The sequence below is a fragment of the Nerophis lumbriciformis genome, linkage group LG01 (genome assembly GCF_033978685.3).
Source record: "Nerophis lumbriciformis linkage group LG01, RoL_Nlum_v2.1, whole genome shotgun sequence".
NCBI classification, from domain to species: Eukaryota; Metazoa; Chordata; class Actinopteri; order Syngnathiformes; family Syngnathidae; genus Nerophis; species Nerophis lumbriciformis.
Genome location: NC_084548.2, coordinates 64837206 through 64858880, shown reverse-complemented (window position 1 = coordinate 64858880; position 21675 = coordinate 64837206). Strand labels below are relative to the sequence as shown.

Sequence of the window (21675 nt, the reverse complement as noted above, 5' to 3'; positions counted from 1 at the left end):
CGGCAGCGAGACGCGCTTGGAGGCTCCCATATGATTGCGCACTGGTGTGCGTCTGGGTCGTGACAGCGTGGCACGCGAATGTCTGTACTGCATTGGATCAGTCTCCTTTCTTTAACAGGCAAAAGCTTTATAACCTCACCATACCTGCCAACTTTTGAAATCAGAAAAACCTAGTAGCCAGGGTCCAAGGGCCGCAGGCCCCGGTAGGTCCAGGACAAAGTCCTGGTGGAGGGTTCAGGGCTTCGCCCCCCGACGCAAAATGATTATTAGCATTCAGACAGGTTAAAATGTTGCTAAAACCATCACTTTTCTATCAGTCACAGTGACTTTTCAAAACAAAAATATTACAGCAAAAATCATATGGGTTGATTGACATGTTTATTCTGTAAGCTAACTTCAATAGTTTGAAATTATTTTGACAGTTAATGCCAGTTATCCTGTCAACCTTTCACAAGACTTCAATTTGTTAATTGAAAGTATAAACAGTATAAACACTTTTTACAGTAAACAAATGGTAAAACAGTACTAAACAATTCCATTAAAAAAAAAATTGGTGTCATTATTAACTTTCTGTCCAAGCTTGTATAATCTACTGCCTTGTTCAATTGTAAAAAATATTCTGTGCCTAAAATTCACATTTCTATCACAATTATCATACTGTAAACATGGTAAGCTAACTTCATTAAAATTAATAGTCCTGTCAATAGCATGGAATTACAATTCAAATGTAGTTTTTTTGTAAGCCTTTCAAAAGAATTCAAAACATGAAAAATTAATGAAAATTAATTTAAGCCATCAGACACTTGAAAAGTGGCACATCACATCTCTAATGTAATCATTTTAACTTTTCAACAGAAATAGCACTGCAAAAATATTAAGGACATACTTCTGTATTTTGGTAGTTATGCTGTCAACATTTAACAAGATTTCTTCAACTTGGACTTGAAAGCATAAATAGTATAAACACTTTTAACAGTATAACAGTACTAAACAATTCCAATAGATAACATTGGTGTCATTACCTTTTTGTGGCTAAAATCCAAATTTATTCTATCAGATTGATCATACTGCAAAAATGATATGGTAACTTTATAAGTTTACTTGAAGTGGCATAAAACACTGAAAGTGATTGTTCCTATAACCCCTTTGTTTTAAATGTTTTATGCCACTTCAAGTTGTCAAAGACGTGCTGTGAAATACAGCCGACAGGATTGCGCACCAAACACGAAGCAAGGCCAAAGCGCATGCATGGTGCAGGAGAACAAAGGACTTCTTTCATTTAAGGTTTGTGATAAACCATCAAACTCATTCGTTAAAAGGACTCTATAGTAATATAAAGCGAGTTTTTCTGGACATTATCATGCAAGAAAAGTTTATTTTTGGGACCGCAATCACCGCGTAATGATTTTTAAAGGTTGCATTACAAACATTTAACTGTCCCATGTGATCAGCCAGTGCGATTGGAAGTCCATGCTCAATTATTGCCTCCGTAAATAAAACTTCGGCATTCATCACATCCAAAGAATCTGTTTGGGCGACGAAAAACGTTGAAAGTTTTCCACTTGTATCGCTAGCAACGGCATTAGACTTGTGTTTTTTTGTCCCAACATGGTCTTTTACATCGCTAATTCCTCCGTGTCCGATCGAAAAATCTTGTCTGCACAAGGTGCAATTCGCGTAGTTTTCACCCTTTTTTTTTTAAATTAATGAAAAAACGTATTTTTTATCACTGCAACCGTAACCCGGAATAGGTTGATGAAAACCGTACTAATTACGGGAAAACCGGAGTAGTTGGCAGGTATGCCTCACTAATGCCTTGCATCGTCTATATTAGATATATAACAACGGGCGGGTGCGGGCGGGTGCAGGTCTGATCAAATGCTACATCGGGTGGATGGCGGATGGTTGACGACTTTCTGATGCGGTTGCGGATGAAATAATTGCCTATCCGCGCATCTCTAATACACACACATATATATATATTATGTGTGTATATACATACAATATACATATGTGTATATATATATAAATATATGTGTGTGTATATATATACATATTATATATGTATACATTATATATACTGTGTATATATATATGTATAAAATCGAATGTGCATCAACTCACGGTTGAGTCCAATGTCATGGTAGGTAAGGATGGTGGGCCGGTTGCCCTTAGCAACCCCTCTCATGGTCACGTGCAGCACACAGTGACTCGTCTCCACGTCGTACTCCTGGATAACAAACACAGTATCACTATCCTCCGTGATAACTTGGGTTTTCCCCATCCGAGATCGATATTGGTCTGATATAAAGTTAAAAGTTAAAGTACCAATGATTGTCACACACACACTTCGGCATAAAAAACAAATTATATCGGTTTGCATCTTGAACCTTCAATATCAGTGCTCCGATACCAGCAGTTAACATCTAAATGTCCTCCAAATAAGCACAAAATAATGGTATTTTCTTCTATTTTAGTCATTTACAAAAGGTAAACATGGTAGGGTATAGGCTACTAGCAGCTACGCAACAGCTAAGCACACAAGCTAGCATACATCAGAGTTTTTGCTTCACACAACTCTCATTTTATACAATTTTTTTTTAAGGACACACAGATTGCATTACACATACACAACATCTGAATATGGACACGCAAGTCTTTCACGGCAGAAACGTAGCAAGAAGTCACGTTTAAAAAGACAGCCAAACAAGGAAATTGACAGATTTTTTTTTTTTACACACATACGAGTCACAATACAAACAGACAACATAAAACAAGCACACTGACTACACACACACATTGAGATACATACATTAGTACTGTGAGAATGAGATATTTTTAATCCATAGTCATGTTTAAATCAGCTAGTATTTTTCCATGTAGTGTCTTCTTGTGACCTCCTTGCTTTTATCTTATGTCCGTTAGTAAACTCTTTGCTCGGTCTTAAGGGCTCCTGTTTGTCGGCTCACAGAGCTTTTTTGGCCAGTTCCTTATTTGTTTTGAAGAAGCAGCCGCGCTCCTTTCTGGGCGAAAGGGACTGTTTTCGCTCTACATAAGGTGACTCTTTTTGTTAGAATGCAGACATCTTCTTGCTGATGCTATTGTTGCATTGTAAGGGCTGGTCTCCTAAAGCTTGAGTAAAACTTGGCCAAGTACCACTGTCTCTGGGGTCCTTTTTACTCAACATATACTGTATATCAGGGGTGCTCATTACGTCGATCGCGAGCTACCGGTCGATCGTGGAGGGTGTGTCAGTCGATCACCAGCCAGGCATTAAAAAAATAGTCCTAAAAATGAGCGATCATAAATCTTCACTATGACGTCACTTTCGTCACTTGATTGACATTCAGGGCACCCCAGGGTCTTCTGAGATGACCATGGCTGCTGCCAGCTCATTAAAATTACCGACAGGAAGGCGAGAAACACTTTATTTCAACAGACTCTAGCGCCGTACCTGTCGTCAAAACTCCAAAGACCGACTGCACAGTTCCACAATAAAAGCTCTTCTTCATCCTGCCTGCGCTAACAAAATAACAGTCTCAGAAAGCTGGCGTGCACAAGCGAGCAAGCTACGGAGTTTGCCGACAATGTATTTCTTGTAAAGTGTATACAAAGGAGTACGGAAGCTGGATAAATAAGATGCCAAAAACCAACCACTTTCATGTGGTACTGGACAGAAAGGAGGACTTTTTTTCTCCTCCATTCGAAAATGCGGACGTTATCAGCACCACTGTCTGATTCCAATCAATGCAAGTCATCAGAATCAGGTAATACACCAACTTATATTCTTGTCTTCATGAAAGAAAGGAATCTATATGTGTTAAACATGCTTGTATTATCTTTAAACACCTTTAACTTGTTAACAATATTAACTATATGTGTTAAACATGCTTGTATTATCTTTAAACACCTTTAACTTATTAACAATATTAAGTATGTGTTAAACATGCTTGTATTATCATTAAACACCTTTAACTTGTTAACAATATTAACTATATGTGTTAAACATGCTTGTATTATCTTTAACCACCTTTAAGTTGTTAACAATATTAACTATATGTGTTAAACATGCTTGTATTATCATTAAACATCTTTAAGTTGTTGACAATATTAACTATATGTGTTAAAAATGTTTGTATTATCTTTAAACACCTTTAACTTATTACCAATATTAACTATAAGTGTTAAACATGCTTGTATTATCTTTAAACACCTTTAACTTATTACCAATATTAACTATAAGTGTTAAACATGCTTGTATTATCTTTAAACACCTTTAACTTGTTAACAATATTAACTATATGTGTTAAACATGCTTGTATTATCTTTAACCACCTTTAAGTTGTTAACAATATTAACTATATGTGTTAAACATTCTTGTATTATCATTAAACACCTTTAATTTATTAACAATATTAACTATGTGTTAAACATGCATGCATTATCATTAAACATCTTTAACTTGTTAACAATATTAACTATACTGTATGCATTATCTTTAAACACCTTTAACTTATTAACAATATTAACTATATGTATTAAACATGCTTGTATTATCATTAAACATCTTTAACTTGTTAACAATATTAACTATATGTATTACACATACTTGTATTTTCATTAAACACCTTTAATTTTTTAACAATATTAACTATATGTGTTAAACATGCTTGTATTATCATTAAACACCTTTAACTTGTTAACAAAAACATATATTTCATAAATAAGTAAATATAAATTATATATATGAATGAGGTAGATCCCCACGACTTGATCAATTGAAAAGTAGCTCGCCTGCAGAAAAAGTGTGAGCACCCCTGCTGTATATCATGCAAAAGAACTTGGGATTGACCAGTGTGTTTTATTCCCTGAGAGGAAGACTGGTCACGCGCAACCATTTGGGGGCTTGTCCGGGATGACACGTTGAGGATTGGACGTTTTCTTGCACTCTTCTAGACAGACTCACCCGGCCAAATCAGAAATCAAAGTAAGCAGAGCCTTTTGTAAAATCTGCATTAGGAGTCTGTCCTGAAGTCTGTAAGTCAAAGACTGGTTTGGACCACATGGATATAACTGTAATATGATAGCAATTCTGAGTGTATTTATGACCTTCAAAATAGTTGTGAATTGGATGACAGACGCACAAATTGAGATGCGCTTTTGCAAATAGTTTTTGCTACAGAGATACTTCTATACTGGCAAGGGATAAATTCATCTCAATTCCTTGCAGGTGGCTGCACATGTTTGGTAATCTCATTAACGAGATGACCCGCACACATCCTATTATCTTTGGCTGGCACACGCACGCACACGGTGAAAAAAGAAGTCATTCCATCAGAAGGCTGTTAAAGCACATGTTTGCTCAGCAGCTGTGAAAAAGCATTCACCATTAGCATCTACACTTGTTAAGATAATGGTTTTATCATGTAAAAAATTACATTTTAATGGGCTTTTTTCAATGAACTCACACATTTGTGAGAAAAGAGTCTCTTAAACTCTCCCTCAAGAAAAGACCTCCGCATCGATTAGCCTGCCTTGTGTATAAAAAAAAAAAAAAAAAAGTGATTTTTTTTTTTGCATGGCTTTGCTACACCTCTTAAAATGTGGTCTGGAGCTCTGCCAACAGTCAGCTTCAGACGTGGCTGCTGTAAGTTTTCCTTCAGCAAACATGATGTACACACAGCTATGCGAGTTTAAGTGTCCTCCTTGATGTCACTTGTGGCACATATCAAGGCTGGTTTTGGAAAACACAGGCCACACTTGTCCCTCGCTACATGGCGCTTCAAAGTTTGCGGCTTTACTCTATCGAAGATTTTTTTTGTGAATGTTCTACATACTTTTGGCCTAAATTAAGCATTTCCCAAGCAACCAAATGGCCAAATATATATATTAAAGCTACAATATTATTGGCCACGAGATCAGAGCAAATCAATCAGTATCGTGGCCAATGATTGGCTCAGCCAGCTCAGGCATTGGAATAAAGAAGTCTAAAGATGATTCTTTCATGTCTCATGTTAAAAAAACATATTTAGATTGTTTTTATGTTAAATATAGATATGAAAACATTCTGTATATAATAATTCCTACTTTGTTGAAATTCATTTACCGTGGTTAGTTCCGGAACCAATTAAATGCGATTATTGTGTTGCTGCTGCTGCTGCATCTATCAAGGTGGCTCGCCGCATCGTTTCATGGTGGCCTGTTTAAAGTGGTCCGCCGCATCTTTTAAAGTGACCCGCCACATCTATCAAAGATGGTCTGCCGCATAGTTTCATGGTGGCCTGTCTTTTAAGGTGGTCCGCCGCATCTATGAAAGTGGTCTGACGCATCTATCAAAGTGGGCCGCGGCATCGTTTCATGGTGGCCCGTCTTTTAAGGTGGTCCGCTGCATCGTTTCATGGTGGCCCGTCTTTTAAGGTGGTCTGCCGCATCTATCAAGGTGGTCCGCTGCATCTATCAAGGTGGTCCGCTGCATCGTTTCATGGTGGCCCGTCTTTTAAGGTGGTCCGCCGCATCTATGAAGGTGGTCTGACGCATCTATCAAGGTGGGCCGATGCATCGTTTCATGGTGGCCCGTCTTTTAAGGTGGTCCGCCGCATCTATGAAGGTGGTCTGACGCATCTATCAAAGTGGGCCGCAGCATCGTTTCATGGTGGCCCGTCTTTTAAGGTGGTCCGCCGCATCTATGAAGGTGGTCTGACGCATCTATCAAGGTGGGCCGCAGCATCGTTTCATGGTGGCCCGTCTTTTAAGGTGGTCTGCCGCATCTATCAAAGTGGGCCGCTGCATCATTTCATGGTGGCCCGTCTTTTAAGGTGGTCTGCCGCATCTATCAAAGTGGGCCGCTGCATCATTTCATGGTGGCCCGTCTTTTAAGGTGGTCTGACGCAACTATCAAAGTGGGCCGCTGCATCATTTCATGGTGGCCCATCTTTTAAGGTGGTCTGACGCATCTATCAAAGTGGGCCGCTGCATCGTTTCATGGTGGCCCGTCTTTTAAGGTGGTCTGCATCATTTCATGGTGGCCCGTCTTTTAAGGTGGTCTGACGCATCTATCAAAGTGGGTCGCTGCATCGTTTCATGGTGGCCCGTCTTTTAAGGTGGTCCGCCGCATCTATGAAGGTGGTCTGACGCATCTATCAAGGTGGGCCGATGCATCGTTTCATGGTGGCCCGTCTTTTAAGGTGGTCCGCCGCATCTATGAAGGTGGTCTGACGCATCTATCAAAGTGGGCCGCAGCATCGTTTCATGGTGGCCCGTCTTTTAAGGTGGTCCGCCGCATCTATGAAGGTGGTCTGACGCATCTATCAAGGTGGGCCGCAGCATCGTTTCATGGTGGCCCGTCTTTTAAGGTGGTCTGCCGCATCTATCAAAGTGGGCCGCTGCATCATTTCATGGTGGCCCGTCTTTTAAGGTGGTCTGCCGCATCTATCAAAGTGGGCCGCTGCATCATTTCATGGTGGCCCGTCTTTTAAGGTGGTCTGACGCAACTATCAAAGTGGGCCGCTGCATCATTTCATGGTGGCCCATCTTTTAAGGTGGTCTGACGCATCTATCAAAGTGGGCCGCTGCATCGTTTCATGGTGGCCCGTCTTTTAAGGTGGTCTGCATCATTTCATGGTGGCCCGTCTTTTAAGGTGGTCTGACGCATCTATCAAAGTGGGTCGCTGCATCGTTTCATGGTGGCCCGTCTTTTAAGGTGGTCCGCCGCATCTATGAAGGTGGTCTGACGCATCTATCAAAGTGGGCCGCTGCATCGTTTCATGGTGGCCCGTCTTTTAAGGTGGTCTGACGCATCTATCAAAGTGGGTCGCAGCATCGTTTCATGGTGGCCCGTCTTTTAAGGTGGTCCGCCGCATCTATGAAGGTGATCTGACGCATCTATCAAGGTGGGCCGCAGCATCTATCAAGGTGGCCCGTCTTTTAAGGTGGTCCGCCGCATCTATGAAGGTGGTCTGACGCATCTATCAAAGTGGGCCGCTGCATCGTTTCATGGTGGCCCGTCTTTTAAGGTGGTCTGACGCATCTATCAAAGTGGGTCGCAGCATCGTTTCATGGTGGCCCGTCTTTTAAGGTGGTCCGCCGCATCTATGAAGGTGATCTGACGCATCTATCAAGGTGGGCCGCAGCATCTATCAAGGTGGCCCGTCTTTTAAGGTGGTCCGCCGCATCTATGAAGGTGGTCTGACGCATCTATCAAAGTGGGCCGCGGCATCGTTTCATGGTGGCCCGTCTTTTAAGGTGGTCTGACGCATCTATCAAAGTGGGCCGCGCCATCATTTCATGGTGGCCCGTCTTTTAAGGTGGTCTGACGCATCTATCAAAGTGGGCCGCAGCATCGTTTCATGGTGGCCCGTCTTTTAAGGTGGTCTGCCGCATCTATCAAGGTGGTCTGCCGCATCTATCAAGGTGGTCTGACGCATCTATCAAGGTGGTCTGACGCATCTATCAAGGTGGGCCGCAACATCCTTTCATGGTGGCCCGTCTTTTAAGGTGGTCTGACGCATCTATCAAAGTGGGTCGCAGCATCGTTTCATGGTGGCCCGTCTTTTAAGGTGGTCCGCCGCATCTATGAAGGTGATCTGACGCATCTATCAAGGTGGGCCGCACCATCGTTTCATGGTGGCCCGTCTTTTAAGGTGGTCTGCCGCATCTATCAAGGTGGTCTGACGCATCTATCAAGGTGGGCCGCAACATCCTTTCATGGTGGCCCGTCTTTTAAGGTGGTCTGACGCATCTATCAAAGTGGGTCGCAGCATCGTTTCATGGTGGCCCGTCTTTTAAGGTGGTCCGCCGCATCTATGAAGGTGATCTGACGCATCTATCAAGGTGGGCCGCACCATCGTTTCATGGTGGCCCGTCTTTTAAGGTGGTCTGACGCATCCATCAAAGTGGGCCGCTGCATCGTTTCATGTGGCCCGTCTTTTAAGGTGGTCTGCCGCATCTATCAAGGTGGTCTGACGCATCTATCAAGGTGGGCCGCAGCATCCTTTCATGGTGGCCCGTCTTTTAAGGTGGTCTGACGCATCTATCAAAGTGGGTCGCAGCATCGTTTCATGGTGGCCCGTCTTTTAAGGTGGTCCGCCGCATCTCTGAAGGTGGTGTGCCGCATCTATCAAGGTGGTCTGACGCATCTATCAAGGTGGGCCGCAGCATCGTTTCATGGTGGCCCGTCTTTTAAGGTGGTCTGACGCATCTATCAAAGTGGGTCGCAGCATCGTTTCATGGTGGCCCGTCTTTTAAGGTGGTCCGCCGCATCTATGAAGGTGATCTGACGCATCTATCAAGGTGGGCCGCACCATCGTTTCATGGTGGCCCGTCTTTTAAGGTGGTCTGCCGCATCTATCAAGGTGGTCTGACGCATCTATCAAGGTGGGCCGCAACATCCTTTCATGGTGGCCCGTCTTTTAAGGTGGTCTGACGCATCTATCAAAGTGGGTCGCAGCATCGTTTCATGGTGGCCCGTCTTTTAAGGTGGTCCGCCGCATCTATGAAGGTGATCTGACGCATCTATCAAGGTGGGCCGCACCATCGTTTCATGGTGGCCCGTCTTTTAAGGTGGTCTGACGCATCCATCAAAGTGGGCCGCTGCATCGTTTCATGTGGCCCGTCTTTTAAGGTGGTCTGCCGCATCTATCAAGGTGGTCTGACGCATCTATCAAGGTGGGCCGCAGCATCCTTTCATGGTGGCCCATCTTTTAAGGTGGTCTGACGCATCTATCAAAGTGGGTCGCAGCATCGTTTCATGGTGGCCCGTCTTTTAAGGTGGTCCGCCGCATCTCTGAAGGTGGTCTGCCGCATCTATCAAGGTGGTCTGACGCATCTATCAAGGTGGGCCGCAGCATCGTTTCATGGTGGCCCGTCTTTTAAGGTGGTCCGCCGGAATCTATGAAGGTGGTCTGACGCATCAACCAAGTTGGTCCGCCGCATCTATCAAGGTGGTCCGTTGAAAGTTGCCCACTGCGTCTTTTACGGTGGGCCGCTGCATTGTTTCAGGTGGTCCGTTGCATCGTTTCAGGTAGTCCGTTTAAAGTGGCCCGCCGCGTCGTTTCAGGTGGGCCGCAGCATCGTTTCATGGTGGCCTCCCGCAACTATCAAGGGGGTCCGCCACATCTTTTCATGGCGGCCCGTCTTTTAAGGTGGTCCGGCGCATTGTTTCATGGTGGCCCGTTTAAGGTGACCCGCCACATCTTTTAAGGTGGCCCGCCGCATCTATCAAGGTGGCCCGGCGCATTGTTTCAACTTGGCCCATTTAAATTGGCCCGCCGTATCTATCAAGGTGGCCCGCCACCGTTTCATTGTGGCCCGTTTAAGGTGGCCCGCCGCATCTTTTAAAAGGTGGTCCGCCGCATCGTTTCAGGTGGTTTGTTGTAGCGTTTCAGGTGGTCTGCCGCCTCAATTCATGGTGGCCCGTTTAATGTGGTCTTTCAAGGTGGTCCGCCGCATCGTTTAAAGAAGGGCTGCCACATCATTTGATGTGGTCACCCAAATAATTATATTGTAGCGTGCCAAGACATTTATGTGCCCTTTAAAATGCTGGAGCAAAAAAAAAACCTTTCTGGCTAAATGTTTGTGAAATACAAATGTTCTACACTTGAATATCTGATTATGTAACAAGATGTTCCAAACATTTTTCTTAACACTTGCTTGTCAACTGGATTTATATTTTGAGTGCAAGTTGTATCCATAAATGTTTAAGTCAAAAATCAAACCTTTGCAAGTTGTGTAAGGAGACTATTATGTGTTCCACGTGGCCCTCATGTGTACACTGTTGTGTAACCACCCAATAAACACTTCTTCTTACACTTGTATGCCACCTCAAACACACCTAATAATGCTTTTATGATGGCCACACTTTGACCTTGGAACGGATCAATTCTATTAGCAATATTTTCTATGGGAAACGAGTTTCCAAAGAACTTGTCTGCAAAATTAGACCACAGACGACATATCGGAAAAGTCAGAGAAAAAAAAAAAGGTCAGCACTTTTGTCCTTTAGGCCGCCTGCTGGAAAAAGTGGTCACGTGATAGGACCAGGAAGAAGACGCGCTCTCATTGGCTGCAATAGTGTCCCGCATGTTGCGTTCAATGATGCTCGATGACCGTGGGAGGTCTTCTGTGTGTGTGTGTGTGTGTGTGTGTGTGTGTGTGTGTGTGTGTGTGTGTGTGTGTGTGTGTGTGTGTGTGTGTGTGTGTGTGTGTGTGTGTGTGTGTGTGTGTGTTTAACGCCACACATTGCATCACGCAGGATGCAGCTACAATATTGACTGATGAAGCCTCAGGGCCACATCGGCAGTTTCAGCCACGTTGAAGGGCCGACTGTCACATGGCAAACAACGAGAGACTCACCTGACAGTTAAAGTCCTGCAGGTTGCCTCCGTTCTGACAACAGAGAAAGACAAAATTATTTCAGGAGCCTCATGTGGAGGATGAGAGAGGGAGTACAGTCTGTGTGTTGTCGGTACAGGTGCCAAAATGTTTTTCCATACTCTTCAAAATAAAGGCGCAAAATAAAACCACCAAAAAATGACATTATTAGCTTTATTATAACAGAAAACCTTATGATAAAATAAACTTGCGTTTCTTATTGCAATGAAAGAATAATTTTTTAAAGGAAATAAGAAAAGAGACAACATGTCTTTAGTAAACAAACAAAGACTCCTAATTAGTCTGCTGATATATGCAGTAACATATTGTGTCATTTATCTACCTATTATTTTGTCTACATTATGAGAAAGTTAATGATTAATATATTTGCTCATTTACTGTTAATATCTGGTTATTTTCAGTTTTAACATGTTCTATCTAGGGTTGCACAGTATACCGGTACTAGCATAGTATCGCGGTACTAATGAATCAAAAACAGTACTATACTCTGTTTGAAAAGTACCGCTTCCCAATAATATATATATATATATATATATATATATATATATATATATATATATATATATATATATATATTTATTTTTTATTTTTTTTGTGTGCTGGTTTTACGAGTAGAGGAGCATGCCCGGCAGCGCACACACACTGAGTACTTACAAGCAGACACAGGGTGTAGACAGAAAAGGGAAAATGGACGCATTTTGGCTTAAAAACTGACGATAGATGTGAAGTTATAACACTGAAATACCGTCAGGAAGAGGTGCTTTAAGACATGGCTAGCCAGCTAGCCGCTAATGTCCAGCTGCAGTCGGCAGTGTTTTAGCTACTTCTAAATCACTAATCCTCGCCTCCATGGCGACAAAAAGTTTCTTACAAGTATCATCCCTGCAGGACGAGGAATATATTAAGCATGCTTCACTACACACCGTAGGATGATACAATAGCTCACCTGAGTCACAATGTAAACAAACGCCATGGATGGATTTTTTCCTTTTTTTAAAATGTGTATTATGTTGAACTCAGGAAATACGTCCCTGGACACATGAGGACTTTGAATATGACCAATGTATGATCCTGCAACTACTTGGTATCGGATCGATACCTAAATATGTGGTATCATCCAAAACTAATGTGAAGTATCAAAGAAGAGAAGAATAAGTGATTATTACATTTTAACAAGTGTAGACAGAACATGTTGAAACAGAAAAGAAGCAGATAGTAATAGTAAATGAAGAAGTAAATTAATAATCAATTTTTACAGTTTGTCCCTCATAATGTTGACAAAATAATAGGTAGATAAATGACAAAATATGTTACTGCATACGTTAGCAGACAAATTAGGAGCCTTTGTTTACTTACTACTAAAAGACAAGTTTACTATTTTATTTAAGGACTAAATTGGATGTGAGTGTGAATGTTGTCTGTCTATCTGTGTTGGCCCTGCGATGAGATGGCGACTTGTCCAGGGTGTACCCCGCCTTCCGCCCGATTGTAGCTGAGATAGGCTCCAGCGCCCCCCGCGACCCCAAAGGGAATAAGCGGTAGCAAATGGATGGATGGATGGACTAAATTGCAATAATAAACATATGTTTCATGTACCCTAAGATTTTTTTTATGGTCACCTTTATTTAAAAAAGTATCAAAGTTTTGAAATACATTTTGGTACCGGCACCAAACTATTGGTGTTGAGACAACCCTAGTTCTATCTACACTTATGTTAAAATGTGATAATCACTTATTATTCTCTTGTTTGATACTTTACTTTAGTTTTGGCTAATATTACAAATTTAGGTATGGCTCCGATGCCAAGTAGTTACAGGATCATAATTTGGTCATAATTAGTTATTCTGTGTTCAGGGACATATTTCATGACTTTATAAACAATAAAAGAAATGACAAAAGATTTTGTGATAATGAAAGAATTGATGTAATCATAGTAGTATCGACAACATACGGCTCTTGTACTTGGTATCGTTAGTCGATGTCTGTGTAGATCCACCCATGGCGTTTGTTTACATTCAGGAGCGCTAGCTTGCTGTTAGTGGTGAGCTATTGTATCCTTTTACGGTGTGTAGTGAAGCATGTTTAGATATTCCTCGGAGGCCAGGATTAGTGATTTACAAGTAGCTACAACACTGCGGAGGGACGTTAGCTGATAGCTAGCTGGAGGACTCTGCAGTGCATTGCTTCACCACTATCGTTAGTTTTGAAACCGATATACGTCCATTCTGTTTCTGTTAGTGCTTTGTGTGTGTGTTGACTCACATGGCGCATGAAAAAAAAGTATAGTATAGTACTTTTTAAAATTCATTAGTACTGCAGTACTTTATTAGTACCGTACAACCCTAGTGTGTGTGTGTTCTTGTATTTCTCGCCTTCTTGAGACTTCAAGAAGGAAAAGTAGCTTCCATATGAGGAGGTGTGAACAAGTGATGACATAAATCATGGTCCCTGCTGCAGTCAGGCAAGCGCTACCGGAGTCTCATGGCCAACACGGAGAGACTCAGGAGGAGCTTCTATCCCCAAGCCATCAGACTGCTCAACTGCACCGCTGATTAAGACTTATCACAATTGCACAAAACCGCACGCACAAGAATCACTTTACTTACCACTGTAATTACTGGACTACAATACTCTTCATTCAATGACTGTAAATAATGTAAAAACAAGAGTATAAAGAAGTCATACTGTTCCATTACCTTTGTTCATACTACTGTCACTACTCAACTGCCAAAAGAACTGTAGACACCTTAATATTTATTACTTCCTATACTGTGTATACTGTTATACTATTTGATATTGCACTGGTACTGTATGTGACTACTGTACATTTACTTGTACTGATACTTCTACCATAACTACTGGGACTTATTGTGCAACTTATTGTCTTGTAATTAATGTACATCAGAGCTATTCAAATTGTTGTATGTTTTGTATTTAGTGTATTAGATTCAGCAATTAGTGTTTGGATCCCACTGTACGCAATATCTGAAGAGCATGGAAAAAAGCATTTCACTGTGGTGTATTCTGCATGTGACCAATAAAACCCTTGAACCTTGAACCTTGAACCCAATAACATTGCATCTAATAGAGAATGTCTCATTTGCACCCCTGGTGGTGACATCTATCAAAATGAGGGTGGTCCCAAAAAGGAGGGACTTTTCACATTGACTGTGTGTCGCTTTTAAAAGTGCTCCCCCTCTGGCCAACATATGTAATAACAAGTGTGTGTAAGAAATTTAAATGCGCCCCCTTTGGCCAAAATTAATTACAAAAAAATAAATGAATATGTATATAGAGACATACTGTAATAACTTGAACTAAATAATGAAGATTAAAAACCAATTACAAACAAAAAAAATCTAAAAAATAATAATGAACTAAAAGCTTTCCTTGTTTATATGTGCATAGTATGTATATATTATTAATGTTGTAAATACACATCTTTTATATCTAGAAAAGGTGGTCCTAAAGAGGTAGGCTTTTTCCTCAGGTCTCAAGAAGGTAGCAAATACAAGTGTGTGTGTGTGTGTGTGTGTGTGTGTGTGTGTGTGTGTGTGTGTGTGTGTGTGTGTGTGTGTGTGTGTGTGTGTGTGTGTATGTTTGTTTTCCCTCACCTGTCCAGTCAGGAGCGGTTTGATCTCAGTCAGCTGGACGTCGTGAAGTTCCTCCATCATGTGACCACTTGGCTGCCAACCTGACAACATTGCACACTTTCATCAGTCGGGATTTGGACGGACACGTTGGGAAAATGCCGCTGATAGGGGTGCACAAAAAAAATCGATTCTTATTTATTCCAATTTTAAATCGACTCATCATTTTCAAAAATCGATTAAAAGAAACGTTTTGGGTTGCAGGTGTCAAACTGAAGGCTCGGGGCCCAGATCTGGCCCGCCACATGCATTATTTAAGGTGGGCCGTCGCATCATTTCATGTGGGCTGCCACGTCTTTTAAAATGGTCCGCCGCATTTTTCATGGCGGTGGCCCGTTTAATGTGACCCGCCGCGTCTTTTAAGGTGGGCCCCCGCGTCGTTTAAGGTGGTCCGCATCATCGTTTCAGGTGGTCCACAGCATCTATAAATGTAGATGCTGTATATCCTCCTACAGTGTGACGTGTCGCATGTTTAGCTATTTCCTGTCCTCCAGTGATAATGGTACTTGTAAGAAACATAGTTTATCTGATGATGATTAATAACTTAGAAGTAAGTAGGTTTGCACTGTAGAGGGGCATTAGCCGCTAGCGAGGACGCGAACAAAATGCATTATCACCATGTAACCGTAGCATCAAAAACTCTTATCGTCAGGGAACTTTATATCATTTGTATCGTCTATATCGGGGGTCAGCAACCCGTGGCTCTGGAGCCGCAGGCGGCTCTTTAGTGGCGCCCTGGAGCATTTTTAAAAAAGGATTGGAAATGGGAAAAAAATACAAACGAACGCAACAGTTTGCTTACTTTGTCTCATTTTGTCCAACAAAACTTTTATGCTGTGCGCGAATGCACAAGGGTGCACTTTGTTGATGTTATTGACTTGTCGGGGGGCTAATCAGGCATATTTGGTCAGAGCATGACTGCAAGCTAATCAATGCTAACATGCTATTTAGGCTAGCTGTATGTACATATTGCATCATTATGCCTCATTTGTAGGTATATTTGAGCTCATTTAATATCCTTTACTTGTATCCTCTTTGTATATAATTTTAGTTTTCCATGTCTTATGACACATTATCAGTATGTAATATTAGCTATATTTCAGATAGTTGTTTGTATGCCACGTTGTTCCAGGCCACAGCAAACATTACCTAGCCTGCCAAAGATTGTAATAAATCCATTAGAAGACAGCCTGCCGTTTCCTTTAACTTGGACACACACATCTATATACCTTTGGCCATTAAAAGCCAGTCGTTTCCAGGAGTTATCTCACCTTCCGAGTAGCCTCTGATTTACTAATGGGTTCTCATGTTGTACAAATGTGTAGAATAAATATTACACTTCAATATTTCTGTCAACAAAGATTTGCTTCAGTTTGCGACACATAGTCATTTTGACAGTAGGCTATTATAGCTAATTTAGACACTTACGTCATGTGTTGCCTTCATTATAAGACATATATACGGCTCCAGACAGATTAGTTTTTAGTATTTTTGGTCCAATATGGCTCTTTCAACGTTTTGGGTTGCTGACCCCTGGTCTACAGTGTGCAACCATATGAAATATTTTATTCCTAGCCACTTCCTGCACCATCATTGATGAGAATGTATTTGCAAATTCCCTCTAAATGTCCCAGTGTCTTCTCTGAGTTGTGTTAGGAAGTTATGCAAACGTCATTAAGAAAAGTAATTATTGATCAATTTATTGCCCGGAAATTAGTTTTAGTACAAAACATGCATTCAGGTTGTGATAAAAAATTAAATATTTTTTCACATAAATAAAAGGGAGAACATTTTTTGTAATTGGAGTGGGAAGGGGTCCAAATAAAATTCTGCTTAGGGCCCCGATTTAATCTGGTCTGGAAGAATAGCCTCCAAAACGTTGCTTGGATGATGAACACGTTTAAGCACAGTTAAACAATAATGGTGTAAAGTAAAATAATGGTAATAATAATATTATTATTAATTATTAATAAGTTAATAATAATAAATAATAATGGCGTAATGTAAAATGGTAATTCTATAATAATAATTATAATAATAAATAATTATAATAATTATTGATAATATAATAATAATTAATAACAACAATAATAATAATGGCGTAAATCAAAATAATAATAGCAGTTAAAGAATAGCCTCCAAAACATGGCGGTGCTTGGATGATGAACACGTTTAAGCACAGTTAAAGAATAATGGCGTAAAGTAAAATAATGGTAATAATTCTATAATAATTATATTTTTAATAAGTTAATAATAATAATTATATAATAATAAAAAATAATAACAATAATATAAATACTAATGGCGTAAAGCAGTGGTTCTCAACCTTTTTTCAGTGATGTACCCCCTGTGAACATTTTTTTAATTCAAGTACCCCCTAATCAGAGCAAAGCATTTTTGGTTGAAAAAAAGAGATAAAGAAGTAAAATACAGCACTATGTCATCAGTTTCTGATTTATTAAATTGTATAACCGTGCAAAATATTGCTCATATGTTGTGGTCTTTCTTGAACTATTTGGAAAAAAAGATATAAAAATAACTAAAAACTTGTTGAAAAATAAACAAGTGATTTAATTATAAATAAAGATTTCAACACATAGAAGTAATCATCAACTTAAAGTGCCCTCTTTGGGGATTGCAATAGAGATCCATCTGGATTTATGAACTTAATTCTAAACATTTCTTCACAAAAAAAGAAATCTTTAACATCAATATTTATGGAACATGTCCACAAAAAATCTAGCTGTCAACACTGAATATTGCATTGTTGCATTTCTTTTCAGTTCTTTTTGACAGACATTTTTTTTAAATCTCACGTACCCCTTGGCATACCTTCAAGTAACCCCAGGGGTACACGGACCCCCATTTAATAACCCCTGGCGTAAAGTAATATAATGGTAATAATTGTATAATAATAAATAATAATGTATAATAATATAATATAATAATAATGAATAACAATAATAATAATATAAATAATAATGGCGTAAAGTAAAAATAATGGAATATAGCAAAGTTAAAGAATAGCCTCCAAAACATGCCGGTGCTTGGATGATGAACATGTTTAAGCACAGTTAAATAATAAAGTAGAATTATGGTAATAATTCTATAAGAATAATAATAAATAATAATAATTTATAATATACTATTAAATAATAATAATGGCGTGAAGTAAAGTAAGGACATAAAGCACAGTTAAAGAATAGCCTCCAAAACAATGGATGATGACGTTTAAGCAGAGTGAACCATACATGTACACCTGATAAACACTCAACAATAAGCACTTTTATCATAGCATATCTTGTCATGGGACACCACTACAGAAAACAGACTTTAGAGTAGTCAGCATCCAGCTCCTGTAGCAGAATATATTTACTATGCACTGAAAAGAAGTATGGTCCAAACTAGGGCTGGGCGATATATGATATACTCGATATATCGCGGGGTTGTCTCTGTGCGATATAGAAAATGACTATATCGTGATATTCGAGTATACGTTCTCACGCAGTTGCTTTTAGCTGCAGGCATTACACTACAGGCTCTTCTCACTCTTTCTTGTCTCTCCTTCTCACAGAGACTTAAACAAGCCCACCTTCTTACATACGTCACATACGTATACGCCCTCTCGGAGCAGAGAGGTAGCAGCATGGCTAAAGTTAGCTGTGGTGCGAGTGGTAATACGAGAGAAAGAAGGTGCGAATCTGGTAACAAATGAAGGAAGAATTAATTCCTAAGAAAAACATCAGGGGGTCCATTGTCTGGCGGTGGTTTGGCTTCAAGTGGGAATATGTCCAACAGACAACCGTAATTTGTCAAGTGTGGGGCGCAAGCGTTGCTACAAAAAGTAGCATTACTGCTAATATGTAGCATCATTTGAAAAGTCACCCGCTGGAGAATGAAGAGTGCTTACTCCGCATGTCAACATCTCCGTTCGGTGCCACACCAACAAAATGCCGAGGCAACCATTTCCACATCAACACCGTATGAAAAAAATAGTCAACAACAGAAGGAGATAACGTCCGCAGGAACCTACCACATAGCGAAGGACGTATACAATTTTATTTCCTATTATGCAGCTCATTTTCATTTGACAGTTATTGAAATATATTGTGTGACATCATGCACAAAAGTGCACTTTATTTGTTTTAAACTAATTTAGTGTTGTTTTAATTTGTCATTTTGAGGACATCATGCACAAAAGTGCAATAATAGCTTGTTTTAAAATGTCTCTGACAATCTTGCACGTTTTGTTTTGGAAATGACATGAATGTTTGTGCCACTGCTTAATAACTGTTTAATAAATACAGTGTTGGTCAATTGACTTAGTTGTGATTTCCCTCTGCATGAAAGTTTAAAAGTAGCATATATTAATGTAGTATGAAGAAGAATGTTTTAATGTAGACACATAGAATCATCATACTGCTGTGATTATATGCATCAAGTGTTCATTCAAGGCTAAGGCAAAACATCGAGATATATATCGTGTATCGCGATAAAAATATTGAGATATTAAAAAAAGGCCATATCGCCCAGCCTTAGTCCAAACACCTGGCACTAGGGAGGAGCTGGAAATTTGTGTAGATCAAACACGGTCTGCATGAGTGCTGCCGACACGTGGGGAGTCGCGGTTCATTGATGGGGAAAATTAATTCCAAGGTGACGTCATAGTGGGAGACGATCTCGATAACTATAAATATATTTTAATACGCCGTAAAAATCTTTGTTGGCGCTGTCTCCAAACTTGCCCTACATGTTTCATCCATACCTTTTCTACCGCTTGTCCCTTCCTTTGTGCTATCAAAATAAGCATCGGTGCTGTTTTGTTTTTAATGTTTTATTATCATTCACACAGGTGTGACAAATAATAATAAAATGGTGGTAACATTAACTTGATAATGGCACAAACGTCTTGCACGGTGTCACAAATGTGTTTGATATTGTCACCGTACATTCCTGTTTGCACCACAGATCCCCCCGTGGCGGCAGCACTCGTGCATGCTACCACCACAATGCATGACTGCAGACCAGAGTTATTGTTAGACATACTGGGTGTGTGGTGCGGACTCCTCTTCAGCGGATGGTAAACCTAAACTGCTATACCAGCTGTACACGGACTACTGTAAAGTGTATCAAAATGTACTTCTCTTCAATAGTCCCTTTGGCAACTACTATTTTAAACATACAACATTGTTATCTGCAGTATTGTCATTACAGCCCATTGAGGTTAACTGTGTGTGCGTGTGCGTGCGTGCGTGTGTGTGCTTACTGCAGGCTAACTGGCTGTGAACCAAAAGCCAAAACAAAGCTGCAATGTGATGCGAGCGCATGAACACTCTCAGCCATCTGCTGTGGTTATATCTAACGACAGGCTGCTTGGATGCTCTTTAAGGATGCACAACCAAAAGAACACACACACACATTCTTGTATTTGTTGCCTTCTTGAGACCTGAGAAAAAAGCCTACCTCTTTAGGACCACCCTTTCTAGATATATAAAGATGTGTATTTACAACATTAATAATATATACATACTATGCAGATATAAAAAAAAGTAAGCTTTTATTGATTTAATTTTTTTTTGTTTGTAATTGGGTTTTTAAATCTTAATTTTTTACTTCAAGTTATTAGAGTATGTCTCTAAAAACATATTTATTTTTATTAATTTCAATTACTTACACACACTTGTTATTTCATATGTTGACCAGAAGGGAAGCACTTAAAATTTTTACACCCACTTGTTATTTCATACGTTGACCAGACAGTCAATTTGAAAAATCCCTCCTTTTTGGGACCACCCTCATTTTGATAGATGTCACCACCAGGGGTGCAAATGAGACATTCTCTATTAGATGCAATGTTATTGGGACCATGATTTATGTCATCACTTGTTCACACCTCCTCATATGGAAGATACTTTTCCTTCTTCATGTCTCAAGAAGGCTAGAAATATACACACACACACACACACACACACACACACACACACCAGTGTTTCCCACAGGACAGGCATCTATTTGTGGTGGTGTGGGCGGGGGGTGGCGGCGGCAGCGGCGATGACCAAGAAGAACACGGAGTTGGAATATAATTACAACATTTTATGTACATATTTATATAGATTTGAACAATTAGTGATTCACTGAAATATATGTATTAATTGTGGTTCTTACAAAAAATATATATCTTATAAAATATAAAAGCTAAAATGTCTCTTAAAGCTCTGCCCCTTTAATTAGTGAATACTAAATAATTTAACTTTAGCCTACTACTACAACCATATTATTTACCAGCAACATGAAGTGAAACAGAGGCAGAGGTGTCCTGCCACAGTCAGTCAACCTCCTCCTCCTCCTCCTGCTGCTGCTGAACAGGTCGCACCTGTGGTCCGGACTGTAGGCCTACCTCCTCTCCAAGTCGAGCCCTTTTCGGCCGTTGAAAATATTTTTCTATACTCATCTGTGTGAAGGAGTGAACATCCAACATTAGAATTTATTACTAACGAGCAGAAGCGCTCTATGTACAGTGCCGTCTAACCTTAAGCGGCAGCAGCTCAACACATGCAGGGTTCAACGTTAAGGTTTTTTTCTACTTGCCTGACTTCTCAAATCTACTTGCCCCAATATTTTTACTTGTTTTTTTCTG

General features: G+C 40.2%; 1 protein-coding gene across 1 annotated transcript in view; it reads right to left on the bottom strand.

The window, feature by feature from the left end:
- The window catches only part of LOC133571271 (protein NDRG3-like), a 68293-nt gene that overhangs the window by 34305 nt on the left and 12313 nt on the right, over window positions 1-21675 (bottom strand). Inside the window, exons 2-4 of the mRNA XM_061924220.1 lie at window positions 15003-15082; window positions 11350-11382; window positions 2125-2230 (exon numbers count right to left, since the gene is read on the bottom strand). Coding sequence (XP_061780204.1) covers window positions 2125-2230; window positions 11350-11382; window positions 15003-15062 — 199 coding nt within the window. The 5' untranslated portion in view covers window positions 15063-15082. The remainder of the gene's footprint in view (window positions 1-2124; window positions 2231-11349; window positions 11383-15002; window positions 15083-21675) is intronic.